General features: G+C 49.3%; 1 protein-coding gene across 4 annotated transcripts; it reads right to left on the bottom strand.

Moving 5' to 3' along the window:
- Window positions 1–699: 699 nt before the first annotated feature.
- LOC137562507 (E3 ubiquitin/ISG15 ligase TRIM25-like) lies at window positions 700–23308 on the bottom strand. Of its 4 annotated transcripts, none has more exons than XR_011030125.1 (3): window positions 23194–23308; window positions 2132–8026; window positions 700–2063 (listed from the first exon to the last, which is right to left on the bottom strand). XR_011030125.1 is itself a non-coding variant. In XM_068273905.1 (2 exons), the coding sequence occupies exon 2, from the start codon at window positions 7920–7922 to the stop codon at window positions 6357–6359; it is 1566 nt and encodes a 521-aa protein (XP_068130006.1). In that variant the 5' UTR covers window positions 7923–8026; window positions 23194–23308; the 3' UTR covers window positions 700–6356. The 4 variants fall into 4 exon arrangements, 2 of the variants coding, with proteins under 2 accessions (XP_068130006.1, XP_068130007.1); XR_011030126.1 differs by having other exon boundaries at window positions 700–2663; window positions 3353–8026; XM_068273905.1 differs by having other exon boundaries at window positions 700–8026.
- Window positions 23309–27743: the final 4435 nt, after the last annotated feature.

Genomic DNA, 27743 nt, shown 5'->3' with positions numbered 1-27743 from the left:
TGGCTGCAGCTCTGGCGCTTTGAGTCTGCCAGGAGAAAAGTGTGATATAAATGTTATTTGTCTTGTCTAATTTTTCTCTTGGATTGAGCATAAATGGTACATGCTAGGCTAGCTTTAGCTAGTAGTGTGGGTGGTATAATGGATATGTTAGTTACCTACCATACACTAAGACCTGGGTTCAATTCCCAGCCACGGTATGTAAGCTGGCTTTTGAAATACTATAATTCCCTGGCAGATGAGACCCTCCGGTAGGAGGGTGGAGGGTTTTCTTCCAGGTATTAGATCTCTTGAAATATGTTTTATATTATTTTTCCAGCCAGTAGAAATTTTTCGAATTATTCAAGTTCGCCTCCCCATTGAAGTCTATTGCGGTTCGCGAACATTTACACGAACCGAACTTTCCGCGGAGGTTCTCGAACCGAAAATCGGAGGTTCGCGACATCACTACTCAGAACTGAGCCTATCGGATGAGCTCCCTTCTGGCTCGGATTGGCCCAGTTCATACAATTTGCATACAAGCTGGGATTTATAGGATCTCAATGATCATACCTACCCAGATATAAGAAGATCAGCAATACAGCCAGAAAATTGTATTTTTAAAAGGATATTAATATGGCAGCCTCTATATCCATCCAACTGTAAGGCGAGAAACACTCAATATATTTGTTTTCATTTTATGTTTTATTGAACATAGGTTTAACATACAACAAGAAACAACGTAACATTTATAGATAACTTCCATGCATATTTCTGCAGGCTGCGGTGACAATATAGCATATCAGTGAGGTTACAGGAAGTGATGGCTAGGGGGTGGGGCATTCTGCAGCTGCCCGGGGAGAACCCTTCAGTCAGCGCAGCCAGGAATTAGTTCCCCCCAATGTTACACATACATGAAGTGCAGATTACATTCCAATATCATTGTAGCCAATAACATGTAGGCAAGTGGGCTCTTGTTACTGGCTGAACATGTGCCGGCCCCCTCTATAGACCACCTACGGCTGCCACACAGAATGGGGCGGGGTGTCCTTTATTCCAGCATCGATGGGCTCATCAATCATTCTCTTATCCACACAAGACATAATGCTGGGTACACACCATGCAATTTTCTGACAGATCTGCTGTCAGATCGATTATTTCCAACGTGTTCAGTCTAATTTCCAATCGATTTTTTCGATCGATTTTAGGTTCACTTCTATGAAAAATTGATCAGAAACCAGATTGAACTTATTGAAAATAATCGATCTGACAGTAAATCTGTCAGAAGATTGCATGGTGTGTACCTAGCATAATACTAGCATAGCTCAAGGAGGTCGGTTTCCATTGAGAGGCAACCTGTGACTTTTCAAAGGAGAAAAAATGGTTAATTACCTCAGGAAGGGGGGCATATGGATCCTAAGCAGGCTTCCCCCATCGTCGTACATCAGCCCGTTACAGCTCTGGAGCCCCATAGAGTGACCTCCCTGCGCACTAGCCCCGCCCCACTCTGGGTCCGATGGAAATAGCCAGGATTGTGCTACAGCACAGGCCAGATACAGCCCGGCTATTTCAAAAGAAACCAGAGAAGGATGGTGCTGGTGCACCTGTGGGAGGAGTCATCAAGCATCAACAAGCTCTTCTTTGAGGGTTCCAGTGCTGGAAAGGGGTGCAGAGGAGTAGACAAAAGACAAGAATCAGATCTACAAATATACATATAATCCCACACAGGGGAACAAAACCAACCCCAACTGCTGAAAGGTAACCTCCAGCAGCATGCAAGCCTCCTGTACCGGGGTCTACACATCTATCTCTCCAGCCTCCTGTACCGGGGTCTACACATCTATCTCTCCAGCCTCCTGTAACAGGGTGGGGGGGGGTCTACACATCTATTCCTACAGCCTCCCGTACCGGGGTCTACACATCTATCTCTCCAGCCTCCTGTACCGGGGTCTACACATCTATCTCTCCAGCCTCCTGTAACAGGGTGGGGGGGGTCTACACATGTATTCCTCCAGCCTCATGTACCGGGGACTACACATCTATTCCTACAGCCTCCTGTACCGGGTCTACACATCTATTCCTACAGCCTCCCATACCGGGGTCTACACATTCCTACAGCCTCCTGTACCGGGGTCTACACATCTATTCCTACAGCCTCCCGTACCGGGGTCTACACATTATTCCTACAGCCTCCCGTACCGGGGTCTTCACATTATCCCTACAGCCTCCCATACCGGGGTCTACACATTCCTACAGCCTCCCGTACCGGGGTCTACACATCTATTCCTACAGCCTCCCGTACCGGGGTCTACACATTATTCCTACAGCCTCCCGTACCGGGGTCTTCACATTATCCCTACAGCCTCCTGTACCGGGGTCTACACATTCCTACAGCCTCCCGTACCGGGGTCTACACATCTATTCCTACAGCCTCCTGTACCAGGGCGTCTACACATCTATTCCTACTGCCTCCTGTACCAGGGTCTACACATCTATTCCTACAGCCTCCTGTACCGGGGTCTACACATCTATTCCTACAGCCTCCTGTACCGGGGCCTACACATCTATTCCTACAGCCTCCCGTACCGGGGTCTACACATCTATTCCTCCAGCCTCCTGTACCGGGGTCTACACATCTATTCCTACAGCCTCCTGTACCGGGGGGTCTACACATCTATTCCTACAGCCTCCTGTACCGGGGACTACACATCTATTCCTACAGCCTCCTGTACCGGGGTCTATACATCTATTCCTACAGCCTCCTGTACCGGGGTCTACACATCTATTCCTACAGCCTCCTGTACTGGGGACTACACATCTATTCCTACAGCCTCCTGTACTGGGGGGGGGACTACACATCTATTCCTACAGCCTCCTGTACCGGGGTCTACACATCTATTCCTACAGCCTCCCGTACCGGGGTCTACACATCTATTCCTACAGCCTCCTGTATCGGGGTCTACACATCTATTCCTACAGCCTCCTGTATCGGGGTCTACACATCTATTCCTACAGCCTCCTGTACTGGGGGTCTACAAATCTATTCCTACAGCCTCCTGTACCGGGGTCTACACATCTATTCCTACAGCCTCCTGTACCAGGTCTACACATCTATTCCTACAGCCTCCTGTACCGGGGTCTACACATCTATTCCTACTGCCTCCTGTACCAGGGTCTACACATCTATTCCTACAGCCTCCTGTACCGGGGTCTACACATCTATTCCTACAGCCTCCTGTACCGGGGCCTACACGTCTATTCCTACAGCCTCCTGTACCGGGGTCTACACATATATTCCTACAGCCTCCTGTACCAGGGTCTACACATCTATTCCTACAGCCTCCTGTACCGGGGTCTACACATCTATTCCTACAGCCTCCTGTACCGGGGTCTACACATCTATTCTAACTATTCACAACATTTCTGCTACAACATTGCCTATACATTTTTTTTTCAGAACTCAACAAACAAAGTGAAGGCAAATCCTCAACAGAATTACAATGAAACTTATATTTGTAGGTTTGGATCATTTGCTTCAGGTCGGGTTTGAGTTCAGTTCTGAGGCATTTGGCCATAATGACCTTATTGCTTAACCTTACGTTGCCTCTAGTCTCTACAGCAGTGTTCTCCTCAGAATTTTTTCCAGCTGGGTGTCATAAAAAGTAGCCGGGTGGGATGTGAGGAGGGAAATGCAGGACAAGCAATTCTGCTTACAGTATAGGAGAAGGATGAGGAGGTGACCCAATAACAGCTCATCGGGTGCTCACCGAAAACAGCCTGAGGAGAACACTAAAGAGGATCTGCAAGGAACAAAAAATCCTCTTGGGGATAATTACCTCAGGAGGGGGAAGCCTCGATCCCAATAAGGCTTCTCCCATCCCCCCCAAGCCAAAGGGATCCAGCACTGACTCCTCTAAACCACAGCCGACAGCCTGGGCCAGCTGTGGCGCAGTAGTACCTGCAATACTTATATTTCCTGTCTCCAGCGCAGGTACTCTGATGGGCTCAGGCAGAGATAGACGAGCCTGATCGGGTCCGCAGTACTGTGCAAGCTACTCGCCTGTGCATTAGAGGGGACCTGATTGGGCTCGGCTATATTTGCCTCAGCCTGAGTGGAAAGGTTCTACTGCACCTGCGCTGGAGACGGGGAAGGTAAATATTTACCTCTCCACCGTTCTAGGGGTGCCACCAAGGGAAGCCGTGGCCAGAGGAGGAAGGGGGAAGCCTCATAAGGAACCAGACGCTTCCCCCTCCTGAGGTAAGTACCCCCAGGGGACATTTTTCTCCTTACAGATGCTCTTTAAGGTATAAAGAGTAAGAGCTGTGAGTTGAGGTATAAGAAAAAAGCACAAATAGAGGACAGAGCAGGAAACAGACCAGCAGTGAGCTTCTATCTGCAGCTTGACAATTTCCCAACGCTAAGGAACGAAGTGAGCTGCACAAATGTTGGTGGGCTCGTGCCTCAGTAATGTTTATATAGGGGAGACCGGAGTTCTTCTCCAATCTGGGAATAGTACCAGCCATCTCCTGTCTTGTGGGTCTCTAGGCCAAAAAATATAGGGCGCCCTATACCGGAGATGGTGCATCTACAGGCACAGCATTCGACATGAGGAAGCGGCTCACGCCGTGAAACGTGTTGTCTTTTTATGTGCTCAATAAACATCGCTTATTTTATCAAGGCCTACTAATTTATTAAGGTAGGACCAGTCCACTTTTAATTTTTTAGTAGAAGATATATATTGTTTTGATCAAGATACCTTTGATCCACCTGGGCGCCTCCTGCTATCCTACTATCTGTATATTACCCCAAGCGAAGGGTGTCAGCCACCTTGGGTGGTTCTTTTTCAAGGAGCTGCGACCAACAGCCAACAAGTGCAAGGCCGAGTGGAGGCGGTACTTCTCCACATGCTGACAGAGTGGTTGCCTCTTGGGTGCAACCTTGCTTTGTGAGTATAAATCTATTCTTCTAAAGATTCAATTTTAGATATCAGCGATAATACACTAGAGCGGGCTCCCGGTCTTCTCTTGTTTTTCTATAAGTCTAGTTTAACTAAATCCTCCCCTTTGTGGGAAACTTTCAATTACAAAGGTCTCAGCTTTTGTATTTGTGTGTATCTGACAGGCACCTGTGATGTGTGAGTATTATGGATATACTGAGCTCAGGCAGCTGAAAACACACCTCTCAGTGTGACACTCAGTGCCTCATAGCAAGAACATGGAAATAAACAGGTGAAGCAGCTGTGCTTCACTGAAAAGACTCTACAGCGACCATATAGGAGTGTGGATTCCAATTCCTATAGATGTTCATTAATGTCAGAGTCTTTATAAGGTCTCAGGAACAGAAAGTGAGAAGAAATACTCCCACAGGAGCGCAGACAATAATAAAGGTTTGATAAGGACCCATCTGAAACTATATCAAAAGCTCAACAAAATCTTGCCTGGAGTCACCTAACATTAAAGTACCCCTAAATCAGGGTAACAAGTGAAACCCATGGTGGGCTGGATGACCTAATCCTCACCCTTCTGGTCGTCTTCGGGGTCCCTCCCCCTTCATATTTAACTGGATCCCTCTGTCGATTTCTGAACCGCGTGTGCACACCAAAAAGGAATCACTGTTCCCTGAGCACTTCCTATCACTGCGCATGTATGCGATTCAGAACTTGCACATGCACAGATCAACACTGCTTGTTGAAAGAACTTCAGGCAGGTTGGGGAGAGGACTGGGAACAGGAAACGGGAGGGTCCTCAAAGACAAAGAGCAGCATCAGGATGCTAAGAATTAGGTAATCCAACCCACCACGGGCTTCAATCCGTTTTTCTTTCCCCACTTCAGGACTACTTTGAGGAAATAAATATAAGTTGTCATACACACCCATGTGGAGAGAAAGCTCTGGACACCATAGAGTATTCCCGGTCCTCAGTCTGCCTTGTTTTCCCGGCACCATCCCCGGTTGAAGTTCCTCCTCCTAGGTCTTCAGCACGTCTCAAACAGCCATTCAAATTATTTGCATCTCCGAGTGCCTCAGTACTGCACATGTGCAAGCCCGGATCTATGCATGCCCAGTACGGATGAGCTCGACTTTACAACCACTCAGGGAAAACTTCAATGGAGACAGAGCACGGATGGGACGGAGCAAGGACCAGGAAGGTGTATAGTATCCAGAGCCTTCCCTCCACATAGGTATGTATTGAAAATACTATTTTTTCACTTCAGATTCCCTACTGATAGCAAAAAAAGAAAAACATTGTCAGTGACTCCAGAGAGAGAAGCTGCAGGACAGAAGCCTCTGGCTATGAAGGGATGAAATATAAAGCAGGACTCCGGGAACAGAGATGTAATGCTCATGAGTGATGATGTCACCAGAGTCTGGTCAGATTTCTCACATCTCCGGCCTCCCCCCAGATATCTTTATACGACCTTCCCACACACCTACTGCAGCATGGAGGGGCTCAGTGAAGGTGGCAGTGAAGGTGTGGAGGTGTCTGATGATCGGGTCACACAGGGCATAAAAGGAGATCTGCCCGGCCTCATAATCCAGATATATCCTGACTCTATCACTGGGGAACTCTGGTAACCTGATCTCTTCACTGTTATGTCTTCCTGAATAATCGTAGTCATTCCTCTCTAAAATCCAGGACTTTTTATTATGCCCAATCAGTGACTGATTTCCTCTCCTGGCTATACTGGGGTAACACATCCCAACAGACCAGGATATTGAATCTCCAACATCCACTTCCCAGTAATGCTGCCCTGAGGAGAAACTCTGGCTGCTCAACACCTGAGGCCAATGCTGAAATCTCTCTGCTGGTCCTGGGGAATTCCAGCTTGTGGGCCACTTGGATACAGATTTCCTGTCAGCTGATATCAGTTGCTCATTACTAGCTGTGTTTACATCCATCAATATGTCTGCAGGATGTACATAGATCTCTCCAGTTACCGCAATCATGAGATCAGACAGTCCTGTGTGTAATGTGTGTGAAATACCGGCCACATCCAGATCCCCTCCATCATGTCTCTCCCTGACCTCATTATCCCCCTCCTCCGTGTCACCTGTGTGTGATTCCTGTAAGACAGTCAGTGGGTCAGTCATGTTATACAGCTCCTCAATGTGACACATCTTCCTGGACAGCTCCTCCTCCTTTATTTCCAGCTGCCTGATGACATCATCATAGTATAATGACACTCGCTCTGCCTGCCTGGTGATGTTGCTCATTACTTTCTTCTCCAGGTCTTCCAGCTGTCTCTTGAGGTTTCTAAACAGGGCAGTGACTCTCCCTGTTTCACCATCTGCTTTTTTTTGTGCATTTCTCCTGCGTTCCTCCAGACTCTGGACTCTTTTCTTCATCTCCTCTCTATGTGTCATCACTTCCTGCAGAACATTTCTCAGTTTACTCTTCCTGCTTTCAGAGGCCTCAGCCAGAGACACCATCTTGTGGCCGACATGTTCTCCAATCACATTGCAAGACACACAGACACAGGCAGCATCATCAGTGCAGTAATATTTAAGCTCCTCTTGATGGATGGAGCATTTCCTGTCCTCCAGGGAAGTGGTGGGGTCACATAAAATGTGTTTCGGGGACTTTTTGTGGACTCTCAGGTGATTCTCACACAAAGAAGCCTCACACAGCAGACAGGACTTCACAGCAGGAGCAGGACTGTGAATACAGTGACTGCAGAAGACCTGAGACTCCTCCTGAACTGTCTGAGTAGATAGGAAGTGCTCCACTATGTTACGCAGCTTTTTGTTCCTCTGCAGTGCCGGACGGGTCTTAAACTTCTTCCGGCATTCAGGACAGGAATATCCTCCAGACCCCTCCTGTGTGGCCAGAACACGATGAATACAGCCCCGGCAGAAGTTGTGTCCACATCTCAGGGTTACAGGATCTGTATAAATGCTCAGACAGATAGAACACTCCAGCTCCTCTCTCAGACCAGCAGACGCCATTGCTGACAGCAGTAGAGAATGGAAGGTGGAAGTCAGTAATAGTCCTACAGAATGCAGCCAGGCGTGTCTCAGCACTGTGTACACAGCGAGTCCAATGCTGCGATCTGTAATGAAATCAGTAAGTTACATAAGTTGGCCGTATGCATACATACAGATTTCCATCACACATTTTCCATCACCCCCTGTCTGCTGAGGAGCTCAGTACTCCTACCATAGACTCTAATGACCTACCAGATCTTCTATAATGTCTTTTTAAGATTCACTCCAGGGTTGTAGAGATATAAGATGACTGGTAATGAATCCACTGACTCACAGCTTCCCATCGTTCACCCCCTAGAAAGTCACACCACCCCCTTAAAGTGAACCTAAACCACGGAAAAGAAAAAGAGATTTCCTTACCTGGGGTTTCTACCAGCCCCTTGCAGCCGTCCTGTGCCTGTGCCGTTCCCCTGCAGCGGCTTAGTTTAGTTTGTGAGGGTCCTGACCACAGACGCAGTGGCCTGCCAACTATCAGTCAGCAGAAACGAAACTAAGCCATGGCAGGGGAACGTATTATTATTATTAATTTATATAGCGCCAACATGTTCCGTGACGGATGATTGTTCAGGACCGGCGCAGGCACAGGACGGCTGCAGGGGGCTGGTAGAAGCAGGGCTGTGGAGTCGGTACAAATATCAACAGACTCCCCAGGCTAGGATTCCACCGACTCCGACTCCTCTAATTTGCATATTACAATCTTGTTGATTGAAAGTATGTCACATAAAATGCATCTCTTAACTCCCAACGCTTAGGAATTTTAAAAGACAACTGCAGTGAGAGGGATATGGAGGCTGCCATATTTATTCCCTTTCAAACAATACCAGTTACCTGGCTATGCAGCTGATCTTCTGCTTCTAATACTTTTAGTCATAGGCCTCGATTCATAAAGCATTCCCGCATGCGGAAATGCTGAAAACAGCCGACTTTACCGAACACTTAGCAAAATGTGTATTCATAAAAGCGGTTTCCGCATGCGGAGCTGACATTCCGGAGCAGAGTGATAAATCACCGCCTTATGCGGCGATTCTAGGCGGAAATGTAACAAAATGTCCATTCATAAAAATTAGAGCAAGCGGTATGCGGACGGGAAATACCGCTTGCTCGGATGTAGCGATAAGCGTGCGGAGCACATGTAAGTCAATGGGACAGACCTCCCAAGCAGCAGCAGAGAGAGCAGCGCACTGAGGAACTCAGACAGCTCCTGTGTTTCCGCAAGGCTCCCGACAGCCTACCGCCTGCCTACAGCGGGAAATCTCCGCTCTGCTATCGCAACTGGCAACATTTTATGAATGACCACCCAGAAGTCTGAAATACCGAGCGCGGAGTTTCCCCGCACTGATTTACTTCACCGAACACATTTTTTTCTGAACGGCAGAAAGGTATAGACAGCCCTTCTGACGTTCACATCAAATGCGCTGCACAGCAGTACGATGTGATAAGATGCGCTTGCGTACTGCTGCATGCGTTCTCCCCGCAAGCGCAGAGCTGACCCATTCACTGTCAATGGATGGGTTCAACAGTGCAGCGGGTAGCAGCGCAGATGGCATGTGATCGTACGCTTTGCGTTCCGATCGCACGGCCATCTGCACTGCGTAGATGTGAACGAGGCCTAAAACTAGTCCTTGGTAAGAGTACTTGTATAAGGTACAGACAGGAACAAAGAACATCTATCAGGCCCTAGGCAATGTAACTGTGGGTACATGTAAGAGTGATGTGCAGGTACTCTGCAGGGGAATGAGGCGATTCTTCCTCTATTACACATTCTTCATGCACAATCTGAACATCTATCAGGCCCTAGGCAATGTAACTGTGGGTACATGTAAGAATGATGTGCAGGGACTCTGCAGGGGAATGAAGGGATTCTTCCTCTATTACACATTCATCATGCACAATATGTACATGGATCAGACCCTAGGCAATGTAACTGTGGGTACATGTAAGAGTGATGTGCAGGTACTCTGCAGGGGAATGAGGAGATTCTTCCTCTATTACACATTCTTCATGCACAATCTGAACATGGATCAGACCCTAGGCAATGTAACTGTGGGTACATGTAAGAGTGATGTGCAGGTACTCTGCAGGGGAATGAGGCGATTCTTCCTCTATCACACACTCTGCAGGCACAATCTGAACATCTATCAGGCCCTAGGCAATGTAAGTGTGGGTACATGTAAGAATGATGTGCAGGGACTCTGCAGGGGAATGAAGGGATTCTTCCTCTATTACACATTCTTCATGCACAATCTGAACCAGGTTTATGGGTGACAGACAACACCTCTGTGTTCAATGTGCACAACATTCTCAGTGGATTCCCTGCAGCTCTGTGGGGAGTGCATATGTAGAGTATACAGTGGGTTGCAAAAGTATTCGGTCCCCTTGAAGTTTTCCACATTTTGTCATATTACTGCCACAAACGTGCATCAATTTTATTGGAATTCCACCTGAAAGACCAATACAAAGTGGTGTACACAGGAGAAGTGGAACGAAAACCATACATGATTACAAACATTTTTTACAAATAGTGCAGTTATGTTGTAGAGGTGGCACACCTTACCCTAGGTGCGGGTGCTATAACCTGTGGATGCTGAGCCCAAACATCCAGCAATATAACAAGCAAGTAAAAAGTCCAGGTTAGCACACCGTTAGAAGATGCAGGTTTCTTCAATTTATTGCTTCATTAGTACATGAATATGACAATTGTTTCGGGGCCACAGCGGGTCCCCTTCTTCAGATAGTGCAAACCTTTTTTTCTTTGCACTATCTGAAGAAGGGGACCCGCTGTGGCCCCGAAACAATTGTCATATTCATGTGCTAATGAAGCAATAAATTGAAGAAACCTGCATCTTCTAACGGTGTGCTAACCTGGACTTTTTACTTGCTTATTTTAAACAAATAAATAACTGCAAAGGGGTGTGTGCATAATTATTCGGCCCCCTTTGATCTGAGTGCAGTCAGTTGCCCATAGACATTGCCTGATGAGTGCGAATGACTAAATAGAGTGCACCTGTGTGTAATCTAATGTCAGTACAAATACAGCTGCTCTGTGAGGGCCTCATAGGTTGTCTAAGAGAATATTGGGAGCAACAACACCGTGAAGTCCAAAGAACACACAAGACAGGTCAGGGATCAAGTTATTAAGAAATTTAAAGCAGGCTTAGGCTACAAAAAGATTTCCAAAGCCTTGAACATCCCACGGAGCACTGTTCAAGCGATCATTCAGAAATGGAAGGAGTATGGCACAAATGTAAACCTACCAAGACAAGGCCATCCACCTAAACTCACAGGCCGAACAAGGAGAGCGCTGATCAGAAATGCAGTCAAGAGGCCCATGGTGACTCTAGACGAGCTGCAGAGATCTACAGCTCAGGTGGGAGACTCTGTCCATAGAACAACTATTAGTCATGCACTGTACAAAGTTGGCCTTTATGGAAGAGTGGCAAGAAGAAAGGCATTGTTAGCAGAAAGCAAAAGAAGTACTGTTTGCAGTTTGTCACAGGCCATATGGAGCACACAGCAATCATGTGGAAGAAGGTGCTCTGGTCAGATGAGACCAAAATTGAACTTTTTGGCCAAAATGCAAAACGCTATGTGTGGCAGAAAACGAACACTACACATTACTCTGAACACACCATCCCCACTGTCAAATATGGTGGTGGCAGCATCATGCTCGGAGGGTGCATCTCTTAAACAGGGACAGGAAAGCTGGTCAGAGTTGATGGGAAGATGGATGGAGCCAAATACAGGGCAAACTTGGAGGTAAAACCTCTTGGAGACTGCAAAAGACTTGAGACTGGGGCGGAGGTTCACCTTCCAGCAGGACAACAACCCTAAACAATAAAGCCAGGGCAACAATGGAATGGTTTAAAACAAAACATATCTATGTGTTCAAATGGCCCATTCAAAGTCCAGATCTAAATGCAATCGAGAATCTGTGGCAAGATCTGAAATCTGCTGTTCACAAACGCTGTCCATCTAATCTGACTGAGCTGGAGCTGTTTTGCAAAGAAGAATGGGCAAGGATTTCTGTCTCTAGATGTGCAAAGCTGGTAGAGACATACCCTAAAAGACTTGCAGCTGTAATTGCAGTAAAAGGTGGTTCTACAAAGTATTGACTCAGGGGGCCGAATAGTTAAGCACACCCCACTTTGCAGTTATTTATTTGTAAAAAATGTTTGGAATGATGCATGATTTTCGATTCACTTCTCATATGAGCGCGCTATGGCGCCCACGTGTGCAGCCTCGGTCACACCGGCTCCCAGCAATTTCCCAACAATTGCTTAGTTTTTTAGTCTAGTTTTAGCGTATATGTTTTAGTTAGTTGTAGTTTTTAGCTTAGTGTTTTCAGTTCTTGTAAATGAGTTTAGTTTAGTGTTTCAGTGCTCAAAGCAAATAGGGCGAAAAGGCTCAGAAAGCGAGCAAGCCTCGCCGGGCAAGCAGAAAACCCAGCACCTACTGCCACGCTGCCCAGCCTGCCTGACTGAGGGTCCCCGCCATCGCTGCTGCTGTACGGAAGTCCGTCTGCCACCACTACGGACCCCACTGTGGAACGCCGCCACCGATGCCAGCAACTCTCAAGGCCACCAGAGGGTGAGGACCCTGCCGCCAGCTCCATCCCCGACGAGTTCCGGCTGCTGCCGCCGCCTGCCGCTTGGCCTCCCACGGACCAGACAACCCAAGTGGCCACCAGAGGGTGAGGACCCTGCCGCCAGCTCCATCCCCGACGAGTCCCGGCTGCTGCCGCCGCCTGCCGCTTGGCCTCCCACAGACCAGACCACCCAGGTGGCCCCGGCCTCCATCTCCGGGCTCCGCTGCAGTCGCCGCCTTTTGCCACCGCTCCTGCAGTCCCAGCGACACGGATTCCTCGTAGCTGCCGGCCTCCCCCGGGCCCCGGACCCCCCAACACCACACCCAGCACACTCTCACTGCCACCGGAGGGTGAAGAACTCTGCCGTCAGCTCCATCCCCGACGGATGCTGCCACCGCCTGCCACTCGGCCACCCACGTGGCCCTGACCACACAAGAGGCCCGGCCGCCATCTCCGGGCTCCGCTGCCGCCGACTCCAGTAAACGGCTGCCCCATGTACCTGCAGCTCAGTGCGGCAATCCAATCTTCAGCCTCCTCAGCCCCATGCTCCGATCCAGCCTCGCCTCGGCTCTACACTGTAGCCCCGCTGGTGCCTGTCTGCGGCTCCGACCCAGCCCTGCTACATACTTGGAAGGGCTCAAGCTGCTCCACCGGTAAGCACGTGCATCTGACACCCCTGCTACCTGCATATTGTCTCTGCCTGCAAACTTATCTTAGCAACCACTAGACTATACATCCTTGTCTCTGCTTGCAACTATTAGTAACTACTAGACTACTAGCTACTATCAAGTGATCTTTTTACGTCTGCGTAAACATTTAAATACCGCTGTACTCTGCTTGTTTGTAAGATGCCAAACTGCTTGTCTGGAAGATGCCACTGTATGATACCTGCACTGTATGTACTACCACCTATTGTAGACCCGCAACATTGCTGAGTTTTCGTGCTGTTTTAGGACCTGTACCTATTTGACATTTTTTGTGACGTATGTCCTTGCACCTACTGCCATATTACCACTACTGCCGCATGCAAACTACCACTCTGCTGCACCCCCCCCTGCAAACTACCACTCTGCCGCACCCCCCCCCTGCACCTCCGCCAGGCCCCCCCCCCCACGATGCAGGCCCAAACCCCCCCCCCCCACCCACCGCACAATCCTCAGCAGAGCCGAACTCGCACACTGGGAGCACACATCGAGCAATGCATTCCCTGAGGCTACTAACCTGGAGGAGGCGATCTGGGAACATGTAGACCTCCTTATGAGGAACTATGCGCCAGGTCACAGGAGAAAGTGCCACAGAGGGAAGCGGGCAGGAGTACAGGTGAAACACCCATTCCATCCATCCTCCTCGCCAACGTCCGCTCCCTTCCAAATAAGCTAGATGAAATTCAGTTACTGAACCACAAGCCCTCGATCGAAAAGAGCACCCCTGTTCTGTGCTTTACAGAGACGTGGCTAAATGTCAGCATCCCGGATGATTCTCTGCACCTGCCAGGCTTCAACCTCCTTCGTGCGGACAGAGACCCCACCTCATCTGGTAAAAAGAGGGGTGGAGGGGTCTGCTTCTATATCAGCTCCAAGTGGTGTCGAGACTTGACCATCCTGACCAAAAGCTGCTCTCCAGACCTTAAAGTCCTCCTAATCAACTGCAGACCATACTACTCACCGAGGGAATTTGCCTCTTTCGTACTCGCCGGGGTCTACATCCCCCCCGACGCAGACGTCAAGTGTGCCACACGCACCCTAAGTGACATCATCGCGAAATGGGAAACGACCCTGCCAGACTCCCTCTTCATCATCATGGGGGACTTTACCCAAGCCAACCTACACTCAGAGATGCCACGATACTTTCAACACATCACATGCCCAACCAGGAACCAGAACACTTTGGATCATTGCTATACCATCCTCAGGGGCGCTTACAAAGCTGTCTCTCGAGCAGCCCTCGGCAACTCAGACCATTGCCTCATCCAACTGATTCCTACATACAAAAGGCGACTTGAGAACTCAAAACCAACCCTTAAGACAACCAAGAAATGGACGACGGAAGCAAAGCTAAAACTACAGGCCTGCTTTGACTGCACTGACTGGTCAGCCCTCGCCCCTCCGAACGGCGACCTAGATGAATGGGCAGATAACGTCACATCCTATATCAACTTCTGCGAGGACATGTGCATCCCGTCAAGGTCCTACAGGGTGTATCCCAATAATAAACCCTGGTTCAACAACAAGCTTCGCCTGCTACGAAGAGCCAAGGAGGGAGCCCACAAGAGTGGCAACCTTGAGGAGTTCAGGAAGGCCAAAAACACCCTCAACAAAGAACTGAGAGCAGAAAAAAGAAGGTTCTCGGATAAACTGCGGCTGAGCCTCTGCTCAAACAACTCGCGCGAAGTCTGGAAAGGTCTCAAGGTGGCCACAAACTTCAAGACCCCCCCTCACCACATGACTCCGAGCGCTAAGCTAGCGGAAGATCTGAATAGGTTTTACTGTAGGTTTGAAGACTCCAAAGAGGATGTACCCCACGACCAGGTGCCACCGGTCATGACCTCCCAGGTCCATACTAGCCCAGGCCCCCCCCCCCCAGCCGCACTGATGGTTTCGGAGGCCGAGGTTCTGAGATACCTAAAGCTACTCAATCCTCGGAAAGCTTCGGGCCCAGACGGCGTGTCCAACCTCTGCCTGAAAACCTGTGCAGACCAACTGGCCCCAGTCCTCACTTCTCTGTTCTCACAATCCATAAAGGAACACAGGGTTCCCTCTTGCCTAAAAACCTCCACAATCATCCCCATCCCAAAGAAAGCAGGCGCCACTGACCTAAATAATTTCAGACCGGTCGCACTAACTTCAAACATCATGAAGGTCTTCGAGAGGCTGGTCCTTTCCCACCTGAAACACACCACCAAGGAGTTGATGGATCCCTATCAGTTCGCCTACAGGGCCAACAGGTCCGTGGAGGACGCCATCAATATCAGCCTGGAGCACGTTCTGAGCCACCTAGACAGACCAAACACCTATGTCAGGATCCTCCTCTTGGACTTCAGCTCCGCCTTCAATACCATCAGCCCAGACATCCTCTCGGACAGGCTAGCTCTCCTCAATGTGCATCCCAGCCTCTGTCGCTGGCTGAAGGACTTTCTCTCAAACAGGACTCAGGCAGTCAAGCTGGGCACCTTCTCCTCGCAGACGCGAGTCACCAACACGGGTGCCCCCCAGGGCTGCGTCCTGTCCCCTATGCTGTTCTCGCTGTACACAAACTTCTGCATCTCAACAAACAGCTCGGTCCAGGTCATCAAGTTTGCAGATGATACCACCATCCTTGGTCTCATAGAAGGGAGCGATGAACGAGCCTATCGCCAACAGATTGCGGATATCTGCAACTGGTGCAAGGCAAACAAGCTTGTACTGAACACAGCCAAAACCGCAGAACTGATCATTGATTTCAGGAAAGGCCGTCCCGAACTCCCCCCGGTCCTCATTGAAGGCACGAAGTTGGCCACGGTCCCGCACGCACGTTTCCTAGGCACCACCATATCCAGTAATCTAAGGTGGGAGGCGAACATCACAATGGTACAGAAGAAAGCGCAACAACGGCTGTTTTTCCTACGACAGCTGAAAAAGTTTGGAATGTCGCAAGACATTATGACCTGCTTCTACACTGCTGCCATTGAGTCAATAATTGGCTCTTCCATCATCGTGTGGTATGCAGGGGCCTCTGTGAGCGACAGGTACAGGCTACAAAGAGTCATAAAGTCTGCCGAAAGGATCATCGGTACTCCCCTCCCACCACTCAACATTCTCTACTCGTCCAGACTACGCTCAAGGGCCGCTAGGATAGCAAGCGACCCCACCCATCCTGGCAACCGCTATTTCAGTCTCCTCCCCTTAGGCCGCCGCTACAGGTCCTTACCCACCAGGACCACTAGACACAGAAAGACCTTCTTTCCACAAGCCATCGACCTCCTCAACGGTCCCCCCCAAGCGCACTCCCTAGCTCCAGCGCTTACACCCGGGAAGTAGCCCGCCCGTGGTACATCACCTTAACTATCCTAGAGTAATTCAACTACGCTACTGCCCTCCTGTACTAATACTGTATAATTTGCATATCTGTTCATGGTAAATGTATATCTGTATATCTGTATTACTTGTCTTGTGTATGACTCGAGCCTGTCTGTGCCAAAAATAATTCCAAGTGCAACCCCTGCACCTGGCCAATAAACTTGATTCTGATTCTGATATGTACACCACTTTGTATTGGTCTTTCACGTGGAATTCCAATAAGATTGATGCATGTTTGTGGCAGTAATGTGACAAAATGTGGAAAACTTCAAGGGGGCCGAATACTTTTGCAACCCACTGTAGTACTACTGTGTAACAAAGTAAACCTGAGACAGATGAAATTAAAGTTTTTTACATACAGTGATGTGAAAAACGATTTGCCCCCTTCCTGATTTCTTATTCTTTTGCATGTTTGTCACACTTAAATGTTTCTGCTCATCAAAAATCGTTAACCATTAGTCAAAGATAACATAATTGAACACAAAATGCAGTTTTAAATGATGGTTTTTAGTATTTAGTGAGAAAAAAAAAACTCCAAACCTACACAGCCCTGTGTGAAAAAGAAATTGCCCCCTGAACCAAATAACTGGTTGGGCCACCCTTAGCAGCAATAACTGCAATCAAGCGTTTGCGATAACTTGCAACGAGTCTTTTACAGCGCTCTGGAGGAATTTTGGCCCACTCATCCTTACAGAATTGTTGTAATTCAGCTTTATTTGAGGGTTTTCTAGCATGAACCGCCTTTTTAAGGTCATGCCACAACATCTCAATAGGATTCAGGTCAGGACTTTGACTAGGCCACTCCAAAGTCTTCATTTTGTTTTTCTTCAGCCATTCAGAGGTGGATTTGCTGGTGTGTTTTGGGTCATTGTCCTGCTGCAGCACCCAAGATCGCTTCAGCTTGAGTTGACAAACAGATGGCCGGACATTTTCCTTCAGGATTTTTTGGTAGACAGTAGAATTCATGGTTCCATCTATCACAGCAAGCCTTCCATGTCCTGAAGCAGCAAAACAACCCCAGACCATCACACTACCACCACCATATTTTACTGTTGGTATGATGTTCTTTTGCTGAAATGCTGTGTTACTTCTACGCCAGATGTAACGAGACACGCACCTTCCAAAAAGTTCAACTTTTGTCTCGTCGGTCCACAAGGTATTTTCCCAAAAGTCTTGGCAATCATTGAGATGTTTTTTTAGCAAAATTGAGACGAGCCTTAATGTTCTTTTTGCTTAAAAGTGGTTTGCGCCTTGGATATCTGCCATGCAGGTCGTTTTTGCCCAGTCTCTTTCTTATGGTGGAGTCGTGAACACTGACCTTAATTGAGGCAAGTGAGGCTTTAGATGTTGTCCTGGGGTCTTTTGTGGCCTCTCGGTTGAGTTTTCTCTGCGCTCTTGGGGTAATTTTGGTCGGCTGGCCACTCTTGGGAAGGTTCATCAGTGTTCCATGTTTTTGCCATATGTGCATAATGTCTCTCACTGTGGTTCGCTGGAGTCCCAAAGCTTTAGAAGTGGCTTTATAACCTTTACCAGACTGATAGATCTCAATTACTTTTGTTCTCATTTGTTCCTGAATTTCTTTGGATCTTGGCATGATGTCTAGCTTTTGAGGTTCTTTTGGTCTACTTCTCTGTGCCAGATAGCTCCTATTTAAGTGATTTCTTGATTGAAACAGGTGTGGCAGTAATCAGGCCTGGGGGTGACTACAGAAATTGAACTCAGGAGTGATAAACCACAGTTAAGTTATTTTTTAACAAGGGGGGCAATAACTTTTTCACACAGGGCCATGTAGATTTGGATTATTTTTTTCTCACTAAATACTAAAAACCATCATTTAAAACTGCATTTTGTGTTCAATTATGTTATCTTTGACTAATAGTTAACGGTTCTTGATGAGCAGAAACATTTAAGTGTGACAAACATGCAAAAGAATAAGAAATCAGGAAGGGGGCAAATAGTTTTTCACATCACTGTACCTGGGGCTTCCTCCAGCCCCCTTCAGGCTAATCAGTCCCTCGCTGTCCTGCTCCGCCACCTGGATCTTCTGCTATGGGTCCAGGTACTTGAGCCAGTCGGGCGCAGTGCGCATGCACACACTCTTACGCCAGGAACGTACTACACCTGTGCAGCACCAATGCACAGATGCAGAACGCTCCTGGCTGTGGAAACGGCACGCGACCGGACTGTGCTGAATTACTGGGACTCATAGCAGAAGATCCAGGTGGCGGAGGAGGACAGCGAGGGACTGGTTAGCCTGAAGGGGGCTGGAGGAAGCCCCAGGCATGTATAAAACTTTTCTTTTCAACCGTCTCGGTTACCCTTTAGTTCGTAGTCACCCAGGGCTGTGGAGTTGGAGTCGGGGAAATTTTGGGCACCCAGAGTCGGAGTTGGATAATTTTTGTACAAAATCCACAGCCCTGTTAAGTATTAGACTAAGGAGTTGGAGTCGAGGAGTCGGAGCAGTTTTGGGTACCCAGAGTTGGAGTCTGAAGATTTTTGCACCGACTCCACAGCCCTGTAGTCACCAAACCAAATTTTAACAACATATCAAATTATTCGATTTCATGAGCAAAAGGAGTGCGTACATTTGCATAAACCAGCATTAAACCAGAACTATTTCCATCTCATTGACCATCTCTATTAGTGACACAGCTACACATCAGGCTTTATTCTTACAGCATAGATGTAATTTAGTATATATATGAGATTCCTGTGTACACATCATATATACAGTCACAATCAGATGTGTTCATCCGACTTTAAAAATACGGGGAGTGCTTTATTGAAGCAGCACAAGTAACTATTTTTTATTGGTTCATTTCATTTTTGTGGGCCAAGCACAGCTATTACTGTATATATAAATTATTTATGACTATTATCTGAGAACTAGAACATTTTATCATATTTTCTATTTTAATTACAGTTTAAATTCGTTAGGAGTCGGAGTCAGTGCATTTTCCCCGACTCCAGGTACCCAAAAATTGCCCCGACTCCGACTCCACAGCATTGGGTAGAAGCCCCAGGTAAGTAAATCTCTTTCTTTTTACTGAGTAAAAGGGGCCTTAAAGAGACACTGGAATTAGGATATAATGCTTTGCATGCTAAGAAATAAAACATTATTAGCACAAATATGAGTCTCATATTGTTTCCAGTACAGGAAGAGTTAACAAACTCCAGTTATCTATGCAAAAAAAGCCATTGAGCTCCACGTCAAAGTCTCAGAGAGCTCTGTCTTCTGAAGCTTATTATCTCAAGTGTCTGCACTGTATTGTTTATTTTCCTGCAGAGAACAGTTCAAACGTTCATTAGCCTGCTCTGTATGTTATAAAAAAAACGATGTAACTGACAATAAAAATGACAATATTTTCTTTGTTACTAATGTTCTAGTATGTGTCCATACTATACAACCAATTCATTATATCATAACTTTTTTCCGCTTCAGTGTCTGTTAACGCCTCAAACTAACCTAATTTACAAGAGCCACTAACACACACAGACATGGGCACATGCTGCTTACTGTCACACACACACACACTTATAGTTCCTATGTCATACACCGCACACACACTCTATACATTGAGCATTAGTGAGGCCCTGAGCACACGGTCGCCTTGTCTGCAATGCAGGTGGCCCAGCGTTTTACATAAACCACATGGTGTCCCCTCCTCTGCAGCGCTCACCCCACCATGAGTCATCTCTGTGTGTCCTTCCCATTCCTCTGCTGACCGTACACAGCCCGCCACTCTCCATGCTGCCTCCTTGTCTGTCTCTCCCTCCCCCTCCATGTGTGTCTGCCCCCCTCCATGTGTGTCTCTCCCCCACCCCCTCCATGTGTCTGCCCCTCCCCCTCTGTGACACTGACCCCATATGGCCGTCACTCTGCTACTACCATCCCCTGTGCTGATATCTCCCATATGACTGCCCCTCCCCCTCCATGTGTGTCTGTCCCTCTCTGTGTCTATCCACCCCTCCCCCTCTGTGACACTGACCCCATATGGCCGTCACTCTGCTACTGCCACCCCCTGTGCTGCTATCTCCCATATAACTGCCCCTCCCCCTCCATGTGTGTCTGTCCCTCTCTGTGTCTATCCCCTCCTCCCCCTCTGTGACACTGACCCCCATATGGCCGTCACTCTGCTACTACCATCCCCTATGCTGATATCTCCCATATGACTGCCCCTCCCCCTCCATGTGTGTCTGTCCCTCTCTGTGTCGGTCCCCCCCTCCCCCTCTGTGACACTGACCCCATATGGCCGTCACTCTGCTACTACCATCCCCTATGCTGATATCTCCCATATGACTGCCCCTCCCCCTCCATGTGTGTCTATCCCCTCCTCCCCCTCTGTGACACTGACCCCATATGGCCATCACTCTGCTACTACCATCCCCTATGCTGATATCTCCCATATGACTGCCCCTCCCCCTCCATGTGTGTCTGTCCCCCCCCCTCCCCCTCTGTGACACTGACCCCCATATGACTGTCACTCTGCTACTGCCACCCCCTGTGCTGCTATCTCCCATATGACTGTCCCTCCCCCTCCATGTGTATCTGTTCCCCCCCCCTTCCCCCCTGTGACACTGACCCCCATATGGCCATCACTCTGCTACTGCCACCCCCTGTGCTGCCATCTCCTATATGACTGTTTTTTCCCTCTTCAAGTCACATTCAGCACTCCCCCATGATAGAGCCTCTCTGTCACGCCCCCCCCCCCTTTTCTGTGTGTCACTTGCCCCCAACCCCCACACTGTCTCTGCTTTTTAGTTTCACTTGCACCCCCTATATGGCAGTCTCTACTTCTCAGCACACTCCGTCACATTCACAATTCCTACTGACACCCCCTCCCCCCGAAAAAAAAACAACTGTGGGTGTCTGTTTCTTCTTCCTGTGTGTCACCTTCCCTGTTGCTGTCTCTCTCTCTCTCTGTCACATCCACCCCCTCCCATGTCCTTCGGTGTCACTCACATGCCCCTACAGTGGTTGTTCCCCCATGTGGCTGACTCTGCCTCTCACTTCCCCCATGTGGCCGGCTCCTCCCTTCCCCTTGTGGCTGACTCTGCCTCTGTGTCAAGCCCTCTCCCTTCCCCCGTGTGGCTGCCTCCCACTGCCCCCATGTGGCTGACTTGCCTCTGTGTCAGGCTCCTCCCTTCCCCTATGTGGCTGGCTCTGCCTGTGTCAGGCCCCCTCCCTTCCCCCATGTGTCTGACTCTGCCTCGGTGTCAGGCCCCCTCCCTTCCCCCATATGGCTGCCTCTGTGTCAGCCCCTTCCCCCATGTGGCTGACTCTGCCGCTGTGTCAGGCCCCTCCCTACCCCCATGTGGCTGCCTCTGTGTCAGCCCCCTCCCTTACCCCATGTGGCTGACTCTGCCTCTGTGTCAGGCCCCTCCCTTCCTCCATGTGGCCGACTCTTCCTGTGTCAGTTCCCCTCCCTTCCCCATGTGGCTGACTCTGCATCAGGCCCCCTCCCTTCCACCATGTGGCTGCCTCTGTGTCAGGCCCCCTCCCTTCCCCCATGTGGCTGCCTCTGTGTCAGGCCCCTCCCTTCTTCCATGTGGCTGTCTCTGTGTCAGGCCCCTCCCTTGTGGCTGACTCTGCCTCTGTGTCAGGGCCCCTCCCTTCCCCCATGTGGCTGCCACTGCCTCTTTGTCAGACCCCCTCCCTTCCCCATGTGGCTGCCTCTGTGTCAGGCCCCTCCCTTCCCCCCATGTGGCTGACTCTGCCTCTCTGTCAGGCCTCCTCCCTTCCCCATGTGGCTGCCTCTGTGTCAGGCCCCTCCCTTACCCCACGTGGCTGCCTCTGCCTCAGGCCCCTCCCTTACCCCATGTGGCTGGCTCACATTCTCTCCCCTCCCATTCATATGACAATCCCTCCCTCTCTCTAGTCTGTGATTTCATAAACTAATGAGTCTGATGCATTTCTGTTAGTGATGGGAATTCCGGCTCTTCTCAGAGAATCGGCTCTTCTGAATCGGCTCCCATTAAAGAACCGGCTCTTACGGCTCTGTATCGGCTCTTCAATAAATATCACTAGACACCACTCAGAATCGGATTAAAAGCCCCGCCCCCGTCTCCATGCCAACTCCAGACTACTTCTCTGACTGAGGCAAACCCTCCTGCTACTGCTCTGCTCCGCCCCAAGCACTCCTACAAGCTGCAAGAGGAGGACTACATCTCCCAGAATGCCTCAGCGCCCTTTATTACGGAGCAAAGCAGAGCTAAAAGGGTCGGCTGAGGCATCGGCTCTTCTCAGAGTGAGCATCGGCTCCTCTGATTCACTTCAAAGAGCCGGCTCGTTCGCGAACGACCCATCACTAATTTCTGTACCGACTCCACAGCCCTGAACACAAAACACTATAGCAGCACTATAACACACTGCAATATACAGACTTACACCATACTATATTACACCCCAGTATAACAGCACCCTGTATTACACCCCACTATAGCACACCCCAATATACAGTCTTACACTATACAGTATTACACCGCACTAGATTACACTACAATATACAGACTGACACTATACCATATTACACCCCAATATATCACTCTCCCCCCAGCAGCAGGTAGGGCACAGACTGTATACAGTATATACCATAGAGGGCGTGTAAGACGTCACACCACGAGGCTGGAGCTTCCCCAGTGACCCACTCTTGTGCAGCAGAAGCCACGCCCCCAGCGTAACGCCACGCCTGCCCCAGCGCCGCAACTTTTAATATCCACGCCAGTGACGGCACTAGATACGTTCGCACGTCCTGCACTCCATCACATGGGACGCATAGAGCTGTGTGCGCTCTGCTGTAGTGTTGTCCGGATCATGAACGATTCGGATCTTTGATCCGAATCTATTTTATGAGTCGATCATCCGAATCATCAAAATGAACGATTCGGATCGCAAAAGGGGCGGGGCCAGGAGCGACACGCCCCCTCTCAGCGGGCAGCGGGGTCTTGGAAGCAGAGCAGAGATGGATCGCTCTGTTGGAAGGGAGGCAGCCTTGCAGGGATAGCAGGTAGATGAGAGAGAGGGGACATGGGTGCCACTGCCAGATATGTGTAGAGCACACATACTGGCTGCAATGCGCTGCACATTACAGGCTGTCTGTTCCGTAGTGCTGCACAGTGATCACATTGGAAGCTTTTGGCTCAGCACAGCTCAGTAACTTTGCAGACAGTGTGATTGAAAGGCAATATAATCCTCCTGCACTCGGCACTAAACAGCTGCACTTATCTTCTGGGAATGCTTTCTTTCACTGTGCGACCTTTTCTTTCAAAGTGTACAGATGAACATATAGGTGAAATATATGACATAAAGCATATGATTGCAGCATGTGGGTATTACGTGCAAACATTTCTGCTCTCTGCTCGTCCCTCCTCCCATCTCTGTCCACTCCCTGCCCTCTGTCCATCTTCTCCCCTTCTCTGTGTGTCCACTCCCTCCCCTTCTCCTGTCCACAGACCTGTCCTGCTGTTCATTTCACCCCCGAATGCTTCCGGTAGTAAAATGATCCGAGATTCGGATCAAAGATCCGGATCTCTTCAATGATCCGATTCGAATCATCCGGATCATTGAAAAGATCCGAACTTCCCATCTCTACTCTGCTGCCATCTAGTGGCCAATATGTATATTTAATATGCAAAGTTTTTGTTTCTGGCAATTCAAAGAGCATAGACGTAAGAAAGACACTCAGATTTCCCATCTTGTGGCCACAGCTTGTGAAGGGATGAATATGAGGGTTAGGGAAGCATATAAGGTCAGATATTACTGGGGATAGCATGTTACTATCAGGGGCGTAGCAATAGGGGGTGCAGAGGTAGCGACCGCATCGGGGCCCTTGGGCCAGAGGGGCCCCAAAGGGCCCTCCCTCAACTACGGTATTAGCTTTCTATTGGTCCTGTGCTCATAATAATCACTTCTATAGATGCTTTAAATAGTGGTAATTACTAACAAACTGGTCCCCATCCCCTTCTTGCACCTCTGACACTGTAGTTGCCATTGGCAGGTTTTGGTGCGCTGTATCAATTGTTATGTATAGAGTGCATGGGGGGCCCCATTGTAAAACTTGCATCGGGGCCCACAGCTCCTTAGCTACGCCACTGGTTACTATACAGAGGTGAAAGCATGTTAGTGGATTACTATTCCTCATAGAAATATATTACATCCTTAATTCCCAATATGATTACATATTAAAAAGAGGTGCTGTGCAAGGAAACGGCAAATTTGCCCCGATCAGCAGACGTTCTGCCATAGGCATTCATGTAAATAGCGACTATCTGGGGGAAACTTGGGCACATGCTAAATATTGGCGCTTGCACCTGCTATTTGTAGCCCTATCAGTGGCGTAGCTAAGTAGCTGTGGGCCCCGATGCAAGTTTTACAATGGGGCCCCCCAAGCACTCTATACATAACAATTCATACGGCGCACCAAAACCTGCCAATGGCAAATACAGTGTCAGAGGTGCAAGAAGGGGATGGGGAACAGCTTGTTACTGATTACCCCCCAAGCACTCTATACATAGCAATCCCTGCCAATGGCAACTACAGTGTCAGAGGTGCAAGAAGGGGATGGGGAACAGCTTGTTACTGATTACCCCCAAGCACTCTATACATAGCAATCCCTGCCAATGGCAGCTACAGTGTCAGAGGTGCAAGAAGGGGATGGGGAACAGTTTGTTAATGATTACCACTATTCAAAGCATCCATAGAAGTGATTATTATGAGCACAGGACCAATAGAGAGCTAATACTGTGGTTGAGGGAGGGCCCTTCAGGGCCCCTCTGACCCAAGGGCCCGAAGCGGTTGCAACCTCTGCAACCCCTATTGCTATGCCCCTGAGCCTATTTTGCATTCTGGGTGACCACAGCGCCTGATATTTATCAGTTGCCAAAATCCCCCCTATAGCAGGGCCGGTTCTAGCAACAATGGGGTCCCAGGGCAAAATTAACCCTGTCCCCAACAGACGCCCCATGACCAAAAAGCAGCATTAGGGGCCCTTTGTTTCAGCCAAATTTCCCTCCTGGGCCCCTGAGCCGGCTGCTGACCCTTCCTCCCAATCACCTTCTAACTTAATTGTGCTCCCTGGAGCCCCTGCAGAGTTTCTGCAGGGACCCCAGGGAGCAACAGTTAAGATGGGAGGAGACACCTTTGGGGCCCCTAAAAGGCTCTGGGGCGTTTGCCCCCTTTGCCTTTATGGTAGTGCCAGCCCTGCCCATTTATTTGACAATAGTAAAATATCAGTAAAAGATACCAATATTTTAATGCAGCTAAACATAACCCTATTTTCACTCTGAGCCCTACAGTTAACTACGGTGGCCATACGTCCCGCTTTACCCGGGACGCGTCCCGCCTTCGGGGTCCGCTGTCCCAGGCTGTATGAGGTCCTGGGAAACGTCCCACTTTTAGCCGCGGGACATCCCGGCCTCGGGACTCTGGCTACCGTACTATAGCATGAACTGGCCGCAGCGTCTAATTGACGCTGTGCCAGTTCAGAGCCTGCAGCCTCACTCCAGCCTGCATAGTCTCCGGCAGGCAGAGCAGGGCTACGGGAAGATGGCTGCCAAAGCCCTGTACTGGAGAGCATTTGTGTCTCCAGTACAGGGCTTCGGGCGCCATCCTCCCGTAGCCCTGCTATTCCTCTCAGCGCGGGAGACTGCAGGAGGACCAAGATGGTCCGGAGAGCTGCGCGCCAGAGGCCGGCCGGGGAGAAGACTTCTGTCAGGTGAGTAAATTAATTTTTTTCCAGGTGAAATGCTGCCCAAACTGCGGTATTTTCTGCTAAAATGTTTCCCACATTGCGTTTATTTTGTGCTGACATGATGTTGCCCATTGCGTTTATTTTGTGCTGACATGTTGCCCATTGCGTTTATTTTGTGCTGACATGTTGCCCACATTGCGTTTATTTTGTGCTGACATGTTGCCCACATTGCGTTTATTTTCTGGTGTCTGGGGTAACTGTTGCTGCATTTATTATTTAATGGTCATAGTTGGCTATGTTTGGTGCTTTGGGGTTACGGTATACTATTAAATAGCATCACACAGTTTCTGCATACCCATGATGCGAATCCTCGTTTGACCACATCATGGCATAAACACTGCTTTCTGAGCTGAGCGTTCCGCCCCCCCCCCCCCCCTTTTTCGGCATTTTTCCCAACCCCGTCCCCCCCTGCCCCAGTCCCTGGTTGAACCCACAAAAATCTGGTCACTCTAGGTAAACCTAACCCGCCATCTGCCCGGGTTGCTCTTGTCCCCTACTGGATGGCCCAGTAGCCTAGCCGAGTCATGCTTTGTCATACCTGCTTGGCCCGGCTGCACTCGCCCTCACCTTATGTTGACGGCACATCTGCGGCCAGGCTGCGAATACGTGACACAGCGAGACTTGGCTTGGCTACTGAGCTATCCAGTGGGGGACAAGAGCAACCCAGGGAAATGAGGGGTCAAGCTGCCTCAATTTCTGTTTCAGTTTACTTATACTGGTGGGACCTATACCTGGCTACCTATACTGGGGCTGGGGCACCTATACCTGGATAAGATATACTGGGGGTACCTATACCTGGCTACCTGTACTAGTGGGACCTATACCTGGCTAAGTTATACTGGAGGCAACTATACCTGGCTAAGCTATACTGGGGGCACCTATACCTGGCTACCTGTACTGGGGGCGCCTATACCTGGCTACCTGTACTGGGGTCACTTATACCTAGCTACCTGTACAGGGGGCACCTATATCTGGCTACCTATGTTTGAGCACCTATATTTGGCTACCTATACTGGGGGCACCTATCCCTAGCTACCTATACTGGGGCACCTATACCAAGTGTTCTATACTGGTGGCACCTTTACCTGGCTAGCTATACATTGAGGAACCAATACCTGGCTAGCAATACTGGGGGCTCCTATTCCTGGCCACTTATACTGGGGGCAGCTATACCTGGCTTCATATATTGCGGATACCTGTACCTGGCTACTTATACTGGAGGCACCTATATGCAATGCCGTACACTTACGGCTTTCCCTCAATCGGGGTGGACATGCAGCTGGCTAGATTGGGAGGCCGTGAGGATTGACTTTGGTGGGGGGCAGGGGCCCCAGGTTACCTTTGCCCTGGAGCCGCCGTAGGGCTTAAACCGGCCCTGGTTATTCCATCCAAC

This window comes from Hyperolius riggenbachi, chromosome 3, assembly GCF_040937935.1.
Source record: "Hyperolius riggenbachi isolate aHypRig1 chromosome 3, aHypRig1.pri, whole genome shotgun sequence".
NCBI lineage: Eukaryota > Metazoa > Chordata > Amphibia > Anura > Hyperoliidae > Hyperolius > Hyperolius riggenbachi.
This window is presented reverse-complemented; position numbering and strand designations above follow the sequence as displayed.

Excerpts from the sequence above, each read along its gene's own strand:
- LOC137562507 (XM_068273905.1), bottom strand. The coding sequence starts at position 7,922 with ATGGCGTCTGCTGGTCTGAGAGAGGAGCTGGAGTGTTCTATCTGTCTG.